Below are 16431 nucleotides of genomic sequence, written 5' to 3'. Positions count from 1 at the left end.
TAAGTCTAGATCAAAGTTCAGTTTAGGTAATAGTACGGCTGTAAGAAGGCAGCACTCAATTTCTGAAGAGTACAGTCCCAAGTGTGTGCTCAGGTTAGAGCAGGGGATGGTACACTTTCTGCAAAAAGCCAGATAGTAAATATTTTCAACGTCGCGGGCCATACAGGTTCTGTCACAAGGACTCCTCTCCGCTCTCAGGGCCTGAAAGCAGCCACAGACAGTACATAAACAAATGAGGGAGGCCGTGTTCTGTTTTATTTATGGACACTGAAATTTGAATGTCATATAATTTTTATGTGTCAAAATATTATTCTTTTGATCTCTTTCAACCATTTAAAAATGTAAAAACTATTCTTGGCTCACAGGCCATGTAAACAGGCGGCAGGCTGGATCTGACCTGTGCACAGTGAGTGGTCTGCCAGCCTCTGGGTCAAAGTCATAGAAGAGTAGAGTGGCAGCTGGCTCACCTAAGCCAACATCCTCATCACTTAGAGGAAACTGAGGCCCAGAGAGGTGTGATGACTGCCAGGGTCTCCCTGCCAATTCACGGGAGAAATGGAGTTGAGAATTAGATCTCTGGGAAGGATCATTGAAAAGGTATGGCAGTGATGAAGAAATGTCCTTGAGTTCAATTCACACGGACGGGCCCTGGGTGCTTAACACCAGAGACGTCACAGGAAACTAGCCACCAGTCATAGGAGCCTTCAGTACCTGCCTGCCCACTATGTAAAACAACTTATCACCTGCCGGCCACTGCACCGATTCTGAGGGCTCTATATCAGCAGCAAGGACCAAAGGATGAGCCAGATACCCATCAGCCTGATTCTTTCCACTCTTCCGGGTACATAGCTCTGCTCATTTCTTCTGCAGCCTAAGTAACAACCTCCACTTTGGTTACTCTGATTCTAGAACTCCAAGAAATAAGGGTCAAGGTGGCTGAAGAGCAGAGATCGATGTTAAAAATTATTTCAAAGAACAGAGAGAGCAGGGACGACCACCTCAAGCTACGTTCAACAGCATCTCCAACATTCACCTCAGAAAGCAACATGCTCAGCCTCCCTCCCATTCCTACTTCCTTCCTTCTTTTTTTAAAATACGTTTCTCTCCTATTTTTCTTTTTTTAATCTACTCTTTTTCTTTTTTTTTTTTGGTACCAATTCTTATTTTCATTTTCCCGTGACCCTTTCTATTTTGCCCTACACCTTCACTGGGTATAAACTGAAACTGAAATACACTTTAAAATTAATATACACACGTGTATCCAATGATGTTTAACTTAGCTCCTCTCCTAAATAGCATTCTGCAGTTTTAAGAAAAAAAGGACTCTAAAGTGACTTTTTACACAGGATCTGTCATCTGACTTTTTTTAACCACATTTTTTTTCAGAGAAATTTAGGGTTTCCTATCTTGTTATGTATTCATTCAAGGCTTGAAGTTTTACACTGATGTTTTTCAGAAATTACACCATGATTTTTTTTTTATCGAGATTGCTCTATCAACTATTTTGTTCTTACTTCCTCAAAAAGACACCATTATGTACTTCTGCAAAGAGGAAATGGCGTTCTCGTAAGTAATTTTCAGTTCTTTTTGACAACTTAAATCAAGAATGACTGCAAATGCCTCAGAATTTTTTTTTTTTTTTTTTTTTTTAATTTTGCGGTAAGCGGGCCTCTCACTGCTGTGGCCTCTCCCGTTGCAGAGCACAGGCCCCGGACGCGCAGGCTCAGCGGCCATGGCTCACGGGCCCAGCCGCTCCGCGGCATGTGGGATCTTCCCAGACCGGGGCACGAACCCGCGTCCCCTGCATCAGCAGGCGGACTCTCAACCACTGCGCCACCAGGGAAGCCCATCCTCAGAATTTTTTAAACGCAGTTATTCTCCTATCTAAACATAGGATTCTTCAGTCAAATAAACTAAGTCAATCGATTTGTTTAAAATGAAATGAAAGAAAAATACACCTCCTAAAGTTGTAGGGGGACCAAAATGCTACAATTCAAACCTACCGATGGAAACTTCACACAAAAATAAAACAAACACACACTCTCTACCAATGCTGTTTAAGTTAGAGAGAAGGAAGACCAGACAAATGGGCATAAACTTAAAACATACCTAAAATCATATTCTTTTTTTTTTTTTTTTTTGCGGTACGCGAGTCTCTCACTGTTGTGGCCTCTCCCGTTGCGGAGCACAGGCTCCGGGCGCACAGGTTCAGCGGCCATGGCTCACGGGCCCAGCCGCTCCGCAGCATGTGGGATCCTCCCGGACCGGGGCACGAACCTGTGTCCCCTGCATTGGCAGATGGACTCTCAACCACTGCGCCACCAGGGAAGCCCTAAAATCATATTCTTATAGAGCTGAAATTAATCCTAGAGAGCTAGTCTCTTTAATTAGACAAATGAGGAACCAACTAGAGATTCAAAGACTATTTATTGAGTTCCTACCATGAGCCACTTGCTGGACAAAGACTCTTCCCACTTGATTATCACAACTTTCCCATCAAGCAAGTATTATTATACCCATTCTATAATCGAGAAAAGTTATGTCACAGGAAGAATGACACAGCTAGTTAGGAGAAGAGATGTGCTTATAGGCTAGATCTCCAGACATCAATTCAGTGTTCTCTTAACTACGCCACTCCCACGTAATATTTTTGGAAACTGTTCATTGAGATGCCACAATATTTTTTTTATTATTATTATTTTTAACATCTTTATTGGGGTATAATTGCTTTACAATGGTATGTTAGTTTCTGCTTTATAACAAAGTGAATCAGTTATACATATACATATGTTCCCAAGTCTCTTCCCTCTTGCGTCTCCCTCCCTCCCACCCTCCCTATCCCACCCCTCCAGGCGGTCACAAAGCACCGAGCTGATCTCCCTGTGCTATGCGGCTGCTTCCCACTAGCTATCTACCTTACGTTTGGTAGTGTATATATGTCCATGCCTCTCTCTCGCTTTGTCACAGCTCACCCTTTCCCCTCCCCATATCCTCAAGTCTGTTCTCTAGTAGGTCTGTGTCTTTATTGCTGTCTTACCCCTAGGTTCTTCATGACATTTTTTTCCCTTAAATTCCATATATATGTGTTAGCATACGGTATTTGTCTTTCTCTTTCTGACTTACTTCACTCTGTATGACAGACTCCAGGTATATCCACCTCATTACAAATATCTCAATATCATTTCTTTTTATGGCTGAGTAATATTCCATTGTATATATGTGCCACATCTTCTTTATCCATTCATCTGTTGATGGACACTTAGGTTGCTTCCATGTCCTGGCTATTGTAAATAGACCTGCAATGAATATTTTGGTACATGACTCTTTTTGAATTATGGTTTTCTCAGGGTACATGCCCAGTAGTGGGATTGCTGGGTCATATGGTAGTTCTATTTTTAGTTCTTTAAGGAACCTCCATACTGTCCTCCATAGTGGCTGTACCAATTCACATTCCCACCAGCAGTGCAAGAGTGTTCCCTTTTCTCCACACCCTCTCCAGCATTTATTGTTGAGATGCCACAATATTTTAAAACATTACGAACACAGTAATAGAGTACCCTAGCACCCTGACATAAGACTCTTTGCTAAAGAGCAGAGCTTCTCAAAACAAGATTGTTCCTTCTTGGCTGCTAAGAAATGGAGCATTAGCAACTAAACGTTACACTCGCCTCAGAGGCCCCAAGACATAATTGTTCTGAGGCTCCAAGGCACCTAAAACCCTATTCACTTGGCTTCTAAATAACTCATGACACTATCATTTACTCAAGCTGCAGTTGGCCAATTCTCAAGCTTACAGTCTAGTCTGAAATCTGGACTCCATTAAGAAGGATATGGAAAGATTTTCACACTTGTAGGAATAAACGAAGATATTTCAGCATGCGTAAAGCAACACTGAAATCCCTGGGACAACGACCAACACCCACTTCCTGTTCAGGTAACAAGAGAGGGGAGGAGGCAGGGTCGTTAAAATTGAGACCTTATAACTGCTTGCTGTTTTTAAAAACTAGCCGGGTTAGATAGAAACAGGGTTAAAAAGTTAATATAACAAAATGAGTTCTTGGCAACTCTAATATCTGAATTCCCCTGGAAAAACCTCACCCTGAAATATTTCACAAGGACAGCCAAATCCAGGTCTTCCTTACACACACAAGATGTGATTTTTAAGGCAGACACTCAAATATCTGACTGGAGTCATGAGTGCCGCTTAGACTAAGTCAACAGGCGGGTGAACCTCACAACTAATTCAGAAGCGTATTTCTTTAGGCAACAGAACTAGCAGAATTGTGTGCTTTTCTGACAATCAATCAGAAAGGACTCTAAAAACTCTATTGAAGATATTCTATCAAGTGAGAGTGAAGGGCTTGGAGGAGAACAAAAGGAGCAGGAAGAAGTAAAAAGAAAGAGAAACAGTTTCCAAAAAAGAGTGAGTCAACTAAAATATTTCAGTGCCCTGGGCAAATGCTAAGGTTTCATGGGGCTTTTTCTTGTTTTGTAAGATAAGGATTCTCTTTTTAAACATAATCACAATACTATATTCATACTTTTAAGTCACCAGCCAGTCAGCACCCAAATTTCTCCAACTGTCTCTCAGAAGCGTGTTTTTTAAGTGTTTGCATCAGAATCCAATTAGTCTTAATTCTCATTTAATCTACATAGTTCCCCTCCATCTTTTTTTTTCTTGCAATTTTTCTTTAAAGAAATGGGATCTTGTTATTGTAGAATCCCCACAGTCTCTATTTCTTTAAGTAATTTTTTTTTAATTTAAAAACTGTGTTAGGTTAAAAACAGGCCATCTCTAGACCTACTACATTTTTCCACCAATGTCCTGCAGCATGATGACCACCCAGCCTCTTTCAATGAAGTCCATGCTACTCCAGGATACATGTTTGTCCACAAAATGTTGCCATGCAAGTAATATATGCAACATTCTATTCAAGCAGAGGGTGTCATGGAGACAGAAGAACCCATAGGTAACACCTTACCTTATGCTTTAGTACTTTTTGGAACAAGGTGGGGTACATGTTAGTTTTTAAAAGTTCATGCCTAAGCAACAAATGGGAATAATGAGTTCTGTCCAGATACAAACTCATTAATTTAGGTCTCCAGGAGAGGACACGTAGTACCCATCAGAAGAACTCAAGTGAGAAAGATTTGTTAATATACAAACACCTCTCCTACCAAGTTTGCATGTTAACTATTTCTTCCTTTTGCTCTTCTGCCTTCCTAGCATGAACCCTATGCTTCAGTAAATTCACAGTCCTCAGGTTACCCCGACAGGTACATGGCACGTCACTCATCTGGGATACCTTCCACTCCCATCTGCTGCCTAAATCATTCCTTTCCTCAACGACCAGTTGGGCTCCCTCCAGCTCCCTGAAGCCTTTCTTAATAACTCTGCCCATCTCTGGACTCCTGTAGTCCCTAATCAGTACCCCAAGATACAGTCTAAACCTGCGCTATGGCTGGTTTGAGAGCTGTTTCATATACCACATGTATTCAACAAAGATTTGAGGTGGGCCTTCCACATACAAGGCATTCACAGTCATCTCTAACAAGACCATGACCTCCACGGGGAAAAGGGTCTCTTGTGATGCTACACCTATGTCAGGAGGCCAGAAGCACAGTGGCTAAGAATGTGCACCTTGGAGTCAAGCTTGCCCAGATGTGAACCCCAGAGCCATGTGACCCTGAGTAATTACTTAATCTCTCAGTTCTCAATTTCATCATCTGTAAAATAGAATAATAGCCACTCCTTCACAGATATGTTGTTAGGATCAAATCACATAAAGCGTGTGTATTATCTTTTCTCCTTATTACCAATTCTCTGTCTGGTCTCTATTGTATTGTACCTAGTCTTACCTGTTCTTATGCTTTGTGGAAAGGGGGAGTAGAGGACTGCAGCTGAGTCACTGCCATGGAGATGGAGTTCATTAAACACTCCTCGATTGCTTGAATGCATAGAAGATCCACTTTGCCATGGGTGTGAGTGTCCCTTCCCAACATATTTAGGGTCCCTTTTCCTAGTGTCACCCTGATACTTCCCCTGTAAAGAAATGGAACTTGCTCAGAACTAAATACAGTGTTAACCCATCTTCATCCCAATTTAAAAAGAGAGGAAACAACCGGGAAAAAAAAAAAAAAGAGACCAAAAGTGATCTTTTATCTTCTGATGGGGCCAAAAATTTACTCTGAATTTTGTTTGAATGGAAACTCAATATCCCAGTGTACAGATAGAAGCTCTGTGTACGGAAGTTTTTCCAAATTTTTTTCTTTGAGTACCTCATAAGTAAAAACATTTGAACACATACAAATCTATACACATACATACATATTTATTTCACTCACTTAACAAATATTTACTGAGCATTCACTATGTGCCTTACACTGCTCTAAGTGCTGAAGATACAGAAGGAAATGAAAAAAATATATATCTTTGCCCTGTTACTTGTGGCTCTCCTACACGTAAGTTTTTATTTAAAAAAATATGTATATAATATATATATATATAACATATGGTATAAAGGATATGTACCATGGAGAAAAGAAAGAAACAGTGGCAAGAAGTGTGTGGAGTGGGCATTTTAACTGGAGCGGCCAGAAAAGAATTCACCAAGAGGGTAATATTCAAGCAAAGATCTGAGAGAGGTGAGGTTGGACCATGCAGATACCTGGGGAAGAGCTTCACAGGAAGCAGGAGGCTCGGGGCCTGAGGCAGGAGCGCACCTGGCACATCCTCTGAATAGAGAGGAGGCCGCTGTGCTGGAGCCAAGGAGCCAGGGAGAGACTGGAAGAGACACGCTGGACAGGTGAGTGGCAGGACTGGGAGGAGAGGGCCCGGGGCACCACTGTAGGATGTCAGCTACATGATCTGAGAGCCACCACCCTGAGAGCTATGTTGGATAGAGTGCGGGGGCCAAGGCTGGATGGGGAGGACCAGTCAGAAGGCCACTGCAGGCATCTAAGCTGTGGTTTGGCCAAGGTGGCCAAAAGCGGAAAGTAGAGCTAAGAGGGTTCTATAGTACTAGCATACAATATACATTAAAAGTACACACAAACAGCATTTTTAAGAATTTTAAAATTCTTTCTCAAAGTCAATAAGGCACCCTGTTCACCCCTGGAGTGGGGGTGCCCCCCGTCCTCTTTAGGAGGCCACTGTTCAACAAAAACTGGTTGGCTGACCTGTATCAGTTGACCTGAATTTCTGCCTGGCCTTCTGCTGTGATACTTGTCCTGTGCTCACTTCCTATCTTCTTCTTCATTCTGCCAGTCTTAGATACCAAAACAAGTTTCCTCCACAGACGGAGTGTATCTACACATGTTGATCTCATGCAAGAAATCCCTCCTTGTGAAAGTTGATGGTCTTTGGGTCAACTGCACCCAATATCTGGGGCCAATGGTTGGGAAACAGACTTCTAAGACCCAGATATTATTGTGGAGTTCAATAAAACAGGATTAAGGAGAGAACCCAGGCTGTTTGCTAAAGCAGCCCCTCTGAGGAAGGCTACAGAGGGCCCCCCAGCTCACCACAGCTCTCAACAGACAAACATGGGGTCTGAAAGTTTGCTCCCCTTGCCCTGCAAGATGCTCAAGGAAGTCTCAAAAGGCCACACTGAGAAAAGCCCCAGGGGCTCTGTGTCCCCAAAACCCAGCTCCTGGAGACACTAGAAGATGGAACTGTGGGGGAAAGGACCCCTGACTCAAGCAGAACTGTGGGTGCTGGAGGGAAAATCAGAAGTTCATGGAAGGCAGATACTTTTTGAAACCAGATTCCAAGAGTTGAGAAGAGGTTGACATTGAAATACCTGGGGTGCTCTCTTAGAACGTTAGAATGCTGCAAGAATTTAGAGGACTCTCCACCCACCCACTCCCATTTCACAAAGAAACTAAGGCCAGGACCTGCCCAAAGCAACACAACTATTAGAAAAAGAACCATGAGTAGAATCCGGATCTTCGGATTCCCAATCAAGTGTTATTTTAAAAATAAGTGAAAGCAAAACTAAAGCAATTTAACATGGAAATCTTTAGAAACAGGTTAGAACTGTGATTAAATGTTGCGTGTCTAGGCCTCAGATGTTTCTGCACACCTCTAATTTTAGGAGTTGGTTGGGGTCAGGGTGGGGGGCTCCCTTGGGGCAAAATGGCCTCTTGGCATTGAAGATACCTTAGAAAGTTACATGGCGGTGCTTATGACTCATGAGGGTGTGTTCGAGGGGATAAGAGACAAATGAAAACCAAGAAATACAAGCAAACATTGGCTTAGTAAAGCCTGAAATGGCCCAAAGATGGATTACATGCTTCTTTTCTTTGCTTGGCCCAATTAATAGAGTACTAGACAAATTTTCAGTTTTCAAAAGGAGAGACAAGTGAAAGGATCCTTAAAAGTTATGAATATCATCATAAAAAATTAGAGTCATGAATCATTCATTTCAACCTCTTGGGCGACCAACTCTTTCAGAAGCATCAAACTGATAAGAGAAAATACCTGCTCTACTAACTTTCCAATGGCAGAGCAGAGGGCGAAGATGATGTTGGCAAAAGGGTAGTAAAGGAATAATCAATAAAATGGATAATCTATAAAATGAAGAATCTTAGATAATCTTGGGTTATCTATAAAATGAAAGCAGGGGACAGGGCAGGAATCAGTTCCTGAATTACTGACGTCGGTTAAAACTCTTTTCTGGAGCCAGAAATTAACTGTTTGACTTCGTTACCTGGGGAGCTCAGTTAGAGCTCATCTGCAAACACACCCTTCTCAGCCACTACACCCATGCAGGGGTGGGTCACAGAGGGAGAGAGTGGAGCCCAGGCACTGGAAAGGCGCCCAGTCCAACCTCTTCATTTTACAAAGAGGAGCCTGAGGCCCACAGAGGGTAATCTGACTGGCCAAGGGTTGGCTAAGGCACAATATATGCTACCTCTCCTTTATCTTATACCCACAGCAAACACGGATTATCAATCATCACATTTTCCCCCATCTCTGGCTGCAAGAGCCACAGTGCTCCTGACACATTGCTCCTGCAACCCCTGACCAACTGGTCAGAGCTGATGTGTGAGAAAGAAGCCAATTTGCAACTCGGGCCTTGCATAAGGTTATAAAACAGTCTTTATCATACCAGCTCCCGTGTAAATCTGACTGGAAAGACAGTGACTAGTCTACTAGCCAAACTAGTTCACTATTACTGTCATTTCAATACTGAAGTGAGCAAACATAGTTTATGTGATGTGACCTTGTGTTGAGGTTTACCTGGGACAGCCCTGACTCACACCTGTTTCCTCAGTGTGATATTTAATGGTACCCCCTATCATCCTCAAAGGTGTCCCAGTTTGGATTAACATGATATGGTCATCCAAATTCGATGTAACTCCTAATCACCTACAAACACTTATAAATGTTTATTTGTTTTCTGAGTACACAGTGTGTCAGGAAAAGAACCACTGACCCAGTCACCAGCAGTTTTGCAAAACACTTTCAAATAATACTAAACCCAAATAATCTTTTAAAGGGCCTCAGGGACCACTACTCTCATCAACCTCTTTTATATATTGAGCTTTAATACGGAATTTTCCTTGGGAAAAAACAAAAAGGAGAGCCATAGCTTATGCAATTTTGGAAACCACAGGATTATAAGATCTCTGTAGCCCCTGCCTATTTTTAAATTTCATGTTATAGTTTCGCCTATAAAAATTCACATTGGACTTCCCTGGTGGCGTAGTGGTTAAGAATCCGCCTGCCAATGCAGGGGACACAGGTTTGAGCCCTGGTCTGGGAAGATCCCACATGCCACGGAGCAACTAAGCCTGTGCGCCACAACTACTGAGTCTGTGCTCTAGAGCCCACAAGCCACAACTGCTGAGCCCGAGTGCCACAACTACTGAAGCCCACACACCTAGAGCCCGTGTTACTGCAACAAAGAGAAGCCACCGCAATGAGAAGCCTGCGCACCGCAACGAAGAGTAGCCCCCGCTCGCCGCAAGTAGAGAAAGCCCGCGCTCAACAAAGACCCAATGCAGCCAAAAGTAAATTTAAATAAATAATTGCTTGTAACACAACACTGTAAATCAACTATACTCCAATAAAAATTTTTTTTTTAATTCACATTATATTGTTGAAATAGAAATCTTTTTAAAGAATGTTTCAGGCTGGGCTCCCCTGGTGGCACAGTGGTTGAGAGTCCACCTGCTGATGCAAGGGACATGGGTTCGTGCCCCGGCCCGAGAGGATCCCACATGCCGCGGAGCGGCTGGGCCCGTGAGCCATGGCCGCTGAGCCTGTGCTCCGCAACGGGAGAGGCCACAACAGTGAGAGGCCCGCGTAACGCAAAAAAAAAAAGAATGTTTTAGGCCTATTTCTGGCACAAACAAGTGTGCCTTTCTGAGTTTATATTTACTCTCTGTTTAGAAGAAAAGAAGAAGTAAAAGTTGAAACCTTAAAAAAATTTTTTCAATCAATCCAGGGCTAGACCTTGTGCACCACTGCTGGATTTACACTAAAGCAGCCAGTTGTTAACTGAGAGGCATAAATTCAGTTTATTTGGAAAACCCATTGGTCTAGACATCATAGGTATCACGTTGATGCTCAAGAGAAAGATACCAATATCATCATGTGGAATGTTTAAAATTCTTACCTGGCTACCTAGACAGAAGCTAGAAGGAAATATATCAAGCTGCCAAGAGTAGCTCTCTCTGAGCACAGAGACTTCAGAGGGTTTTAACTGTTTATGCTTATCTAGCTTTCTGATTTTTCTACAATGACCACAGTTTATTTGTTAATGACCAAGAAAAAAATCACCAAGCTACCAACCAACACATCATTCTCCAGGGTAGGGAGGTGAAAGGCAAATGTGATAAGCCAGGCCCCAGTGTGGCAGGAGCAGAGGCCTCAGAGCAGCTCCTGACTCTGCCAGACCTGGTTCTGGCCCCCGAGCCTGGAGGAATGCGGGAGTGTGGCTCACCCGGAGCCTTCCCGGTAAATAAGAACAGGCATCTGTGAGTCCTACGGTGCACTGCCCTTTCAACTATCGTAAGTATAGCTTTGTGGTCAGAGTCCCACCTGTGCAATCAGACTGCCAGGGTAGGACACTGCACTCCATCACTTACTGGGTGTGTGACCTTCAACAAGTCAATTAGCCTCTTTATTCCTGTTTTCTCATCTGTAAAGTAAGAATCACACAACCACCTACCTCCTAGCATGGCTGTGAGGATTAAGACAGACGATTCATGGCAAGGGCCCAGCATACAATAAGATCACAATAATGTAAGCCATTATTAGGTCTCTGCCATGAAACACCAGTCCTCAAGTGCCCTCCCCAAACCACGTGACTGCATCCCAAGACTACTAGAGAAGGGTCCACAGAATAAAGCCTTTATTTTCCCTTCTTCTCTGCTGAAGTCAGGACTGGACACAGAGTTTGCTGTAAGCCCAGTGCTGCCAGGAGCCCCGGAAGGACAAGGGCAGCCCAGTAAAATATGTAACGTGTCCCAAGACCCCACACTACGGGCTAGAAATGCTTCTTTCAAAGTTACAGGATTTCTAGTTTCTTGCCACTGCCACGGCTGCCAGCCACTGCCTTTGGCAAGGAGGTGGGTGACTCAAGTGTGAGCTATAGGACTTGGCAAGAGGACCCCAAACCAAAAGGCCTCCAGGCAGGAAGCTCCAAAAAGGGCCCCCTGCAGAAAGAGTTTGTCTACAGGCAACCCTCGAGATGGAGATGGCATTCCGCTGTCACTAGCAAATTCAGGAAGAAGAGTGAATATTTCAAAGGTCCAATAGCACTTACCATTCTGCTTCAGAACTTTGAAAAACTTTTCTGGGGGGGCCAGGCTAAAGATATGACCACACTCTTAAAATCATTGCAGTGCCTTCACTACATGACATAAAGAACACCCCCCGTAGCCCTGCAAAGTTCAATATCAAATAAAATTGCAAAGAATTTCACGTCTATCTTCAAACAAAATGTATTACATTTGGATGCAATGAAATTTTCTTTCCCAAACTTAAAATTACCTCACTTTACCAAAGATATAAATAAACCTCCCAACGTCCATCTATGAGGAAATAATTACATTATTAATGTTAATTACATAGGTGAGTGTGTGCTGTGCTGTATAGGGTGATCAACTTGACCTGATTTGCCTAGAATGTCCTGGTTTTAGCACCAAAAGTCCCACATCCTCGAAAACCCCTCAGTCCTTGGCAAACCAGGAAGACTGGTCCCCCTAACGCTGCAAGAAAATTGATGTGTGTTTTGTGAAGGGGAAAACAGAAGAGACAGTTAAAATGCAGAAGTACTCAATGCGAAGTCTGTTTGCAGCAATAGCTCCCAGTTCCTTTTCATAGTAAAAAAGAAAAAAAAAACCACCACACTTGCCTCTCCCTTCCCCCTTTCTTTCTACTCTCCCAAAACAGAGTTAGGAAAAGGCATTTTCCTCCTCTTGCATGATGGAGATGTCAGCACAGGACTGACTGTGGAGGTGTTGACCGTCATCGCCAGCAAGCTCCCGCACCCAGCTTCAGCGGGACCGGAAACGTCACCTGCTTTCATGTACATGTGAGACTTACATGATGTTACAAACCAATGTTACCTCACTTTAAAAAATAACAAAATAAAACTCAAAAAAACAAACAAAACCAAAATAATAAAACAAACAACTAGTGATTCAGGTTATCAACAGCAAGAATGTGTCCTCAAACTAAAAATCCAAGAACCCTGGCAAAAATAAGATCCACCTTGCAAATAGGGTGTTAAACAGATGAGAGGCAATTAACAAGTGACTGCTTTACAAACAGCTGAGTGGAGACCTAGGCACTCTTCTACAAACTCTAAGGCCCAGATTCAAAGCAGGTGGCTCCCTACCCACAATAGTGAAGCAAAGCTCCTGCAACAGGAGTTTAAGCAAAGGGTTTTGAAGCCTCTGGTAAGGTTAAGAACCAGCTTCTAAGAATTTAGTTTCAAACTGAAAGGTAAGACCATCTAAGGCAAGAAAGACCACACACTTCCTGGACCTAAAGCCTCGCAGAAACCATCACTGTTCACCACTCCATGGCACCCAGTCTACCTCCTCACCCAACCTCCCTCCGGTTTTGCCCCAAGATAGGCTGGCAATTTGTAGATGCTCTTGAATCTTAGAACTCCTTAGTTTCCCTTTATGCATCAGTAAATGGAACCAACTGAAGGTCATACAACTTCTTTCCCCCCACAGTAATACTAGTTTGTTGGGGGAAGGGTTGGGATGTATTCAGAAACACTTTAAAAGAGAAACTATCTTTGAAAGTCCTACTGTGATAAGTCCTGGAGAATAACTTCCTTTCTTTCTAAGACCAAGTACACTTTTCACTAGTGTTGATCTGATTGAGGAGAGGATGCCTTCTTGTCAGCTTTCCAACACATCCAATGACAAGTTGGAGGGAGGTGTCTTAACCCCTAGAAGAAAGCACAGGAACCTGGAAGGCAGGAGCCAGGAGTGCATCTCTACCCTACAAGTCAACAGCTGGGTCCTTGAGGAAGACATGCTTCCCTTCTCTACACCTCAGTTTCTTCATTTAAAAAATCAAGGATCTGGGTGAAGATCATCTTTGGCATTCCTTCCAGCTCTAAAATTCTATGTGAAATTCCTCTGTGTATGTGAAAATGACAACGCCTATTAGAAGCATTTTTTGTACTCTGAAGATGAAGATTTAGGCATTAACAGAGAAATACAGTAACTTGCACTGGCAAAGATAACAAGACCAAGGCAGACTAAACTTGGAAGATTTAAAACAACCAAATGTCTAACAGTTGTTAAGTATGTGACCAAAAGGTTGAGGGGAAGCCTAAACTAGTATCAACTTACAAGCACTCTTCAATGCTCTGGAACCAATGCGAACAAGTAGATTCATCACGATTACCAGCTGCTGCTCCCCCTGCTAAATTTAACGATAACGTGAATTTTAATTCAGTGATCCCTCCCCCACACAGAAAAGAAAATTTTAAAAGCCTGAAAATACTTATGGAAAGCAAAGCAAAACTTTAAAGGCAGGAGAAAAATTATCGTGATGACTGACTGCATTTAAGTCGCAGGAAGTTCTGGCTGGATACTGAGGACAGCGAGGCACGAGGCGCAACCCACTGGATAAGTATGAGATGTTTAACACCAAGGACTGGCATGTTTGACCGTGTGTGTCAAAGTCAAGACTGCCTTGCCGCCTACCGGGACCGCAAAACAATGTTCATTTCACTATCCATGAATAAATAGCAGAAGAAAAAAAAGCAAGCTGTTTCCTTTTTTCGTAGGACGAGCTGCAGAGTTTTGTCATGCAACTTGGTTGGGCGCCTGTGAGTGTCAATGCCCTCAGAGCAGCGGAGTCCGCAAAGGTAGGGTGTTTCCATTCCACAGACCTGAAGTGAGGACTGTCAACCGAGCCAGCAAATAGCCCCACCTTTCCGAGCAAAGGACTCCAGAGCTACCCTGTGCGGTAGCCCACAGTCTGTGAGTGAAGCCCCGGGCCGGACTTCACTCCTCTTGGGAGAGCCGCGCCAAGGGCCCCCATCGCGCACCACGCACACACAGCCTCTGGGCTACTAAAGAGGAAGTCAGGATGTCACGTCAAGAGGGTAAAGACAGCCCGACCACACGAGAGCCGCGGTATGGGCCAGTCTCCGGCTTGGCTGGGGGGTCTCTTGGCTTGTCCCAGGCTGCCATCCCTTCTCCCTCTCCATCCACGGTCCTCCTCCCGGCGGCGCGGACCAGCCTCCCCTCGGCCCACCGGGGCTGGCGGAGCCCACGCTGCGCAGCGCCACAGGAGCCGGAGGAGCACCTCGAGCCTCCCCTCCCCCTGCCCAGCCCGGGCCCTCGGACAACGCACTCCCGCGCACCTCCGCACGCCAGCGGGAGCCCCGCCGCCCCTTCCCCAGCCCCTGGGGCGCCCCGGCCGCCGAGCCGTGCGCGCAGTTCCGACGGCCCAGGGCGGGGACCGAGCCGGGGAGCAGAGCTGCAGCCGCCGGCTTTCGGAGCAGCCGGCGGCCGCACACACTCCTCCCCTTCGCCGCGAGTAAACAGCTCGCTGGCACGCTCCGCGCCGCGCCCCCATCCCCCCGCCGCGGCTCCGCGCCGCCCCGCGCGCCGGCGCCGCCGCCCCCTACCTGGTCGGTGAGTTTGAGCACTGCCATTCTTCTGCTCCTTGGCGCGCACTCACATACAGGTCCCCGGCCCGCAGATGTCACGCCAGGAGCCGGGGAAGCGGAAGGGACTGCCAGGGGAAAGGAAAAAAAATCTGGCTCCCGAATTTGACAGCCCTCCCCCTGCTCCTCCTCCGCCGCCTCCTCCTCCTCCCGCCGAGAGGCTGACACTGGCTAGTAGGGTTTGCAGCCGAGCCCGCCCGCCTTTATACAGGAAGTACCGGCTGCTGCCAGCCGGGCCGCCACTGACATCACCGCGCGCTGCCTCGCTCGCCGCCTCGACGCCTGGGCCGACGCTGCCTCCTGCCGCCCGCGGCCGCGCCTCGCAGCCCGCGGCCCTCGGCGCCCGCCCACGCCCGCGCCCGCCCCCGGCGCGCCGCCGTGGGGCCGGACTGTCGCCTGCTTCCGCACCTGCACTCTGCGCAGGGGTGAGCGGGACCGGGGCCCGTGGCTGCCCCCGCTGCCCCCACCCAGGGCATGCACGATTAGAGGCCCCTCTCCCGGGGGGCTGATCGTGACCCCCACACACACCCTCGCCCTGTCTCACACAAACACCCACAAACACAACCTGACGAGCAAGCCCTGTGGACACACCCCGAGGGACAAGAAAGGCTGCACTCACACGCAGCCAACTTCAACCCTGGAGATTGGATCACACGCCTTCCCCTAAACCTCTCCCCCTAATCCGGAATCAGACTGCACAGCACTTCAACTTATCCCACCTGGGCAATGGGCCACTATGCTGATGCTCTCTTTGTGTAATACGGGAAGGCCCCGACGCTAATTCTTTAGCGAGTGTTTGTCAAACATTTGGAGGGTGGGGACAAGGGCTCTGGCCCTTGCATCTTGTTCTCCGGCTACCTCCCAGTTGGACACGCGCAGAACCCCATCATTAAATTCAAACTTTGGGTGTCGATTTGGGGAGGAAGGAGGTGGAGCGGAGTTACCAGAGAAGAAAAGAGGTCTTAAATTACCGCATTAATTGGGCTTTTGAGGATTTCCACCTGTTCTGACTCATTCATTTCTACAAAATCCAGTTACCATGCTCTTCAACAGATAGAAGACCCAGCTGTCAAACAGCATGGGATACACGCACAACGGTAATAGTCATAATCAGAGTAAAGTGTTAATACTTGTGGAATCTGAAGCAAATGCTTATTCATTCAACAACCATGTACTGACTGCTGACTTTGTACCGGATACTGGCTAGACACAGTATGTAAAGGGGAGCATAAACATCTAAGATACCTAGTCTTAGGAGGTCTCTGACATAAAT

The 16431-nt window shown here is 45.6% G+C and overlaps 1 protein-coding gene across 1 annotated transcript in view; it reads right to left on the bottom strand.

Moving 5' to 3' along the window:
* ANKRD44 (ankyrin repeat domain 44) overlaps positions 1 to 15244 on the bottom strand; it is a 316658-nt gene extending 301414 nt beyond the window's left edge. Inside the window, exon 1 of the mRNA XM_082657650.1 lies at positions 15120 to 15244. Coding sequence (XP_082513776.1) covers positions 15120 to 15146 — 27 coding nt within the window. The 5' untranslated portion in view covers positions 15147 to 15244. The remainder of the gene's footprint in view (positions 1 to 15119) is intronic.
* Positions 15245 to 16431: the final 1187 nt, after the last annotated feature.

The sequence above is a fragment of the Grampus griseus genome, assembly GCF_964374135.1.
Source record: "Grampus griseus genome assembly, chromosome: 7".
Taxonomy (NCBI): Eukaryota; Metazoa; Chordata; class Mammalia; order Artiodactyla; family Delphinidae; genus Grampus; species Grampus griseus.
The sequence above is the reverse complement of the archived record's forward strand: the minus strand, read 5'-3'. Positions and strand labels throughout refer to the sequence as shown.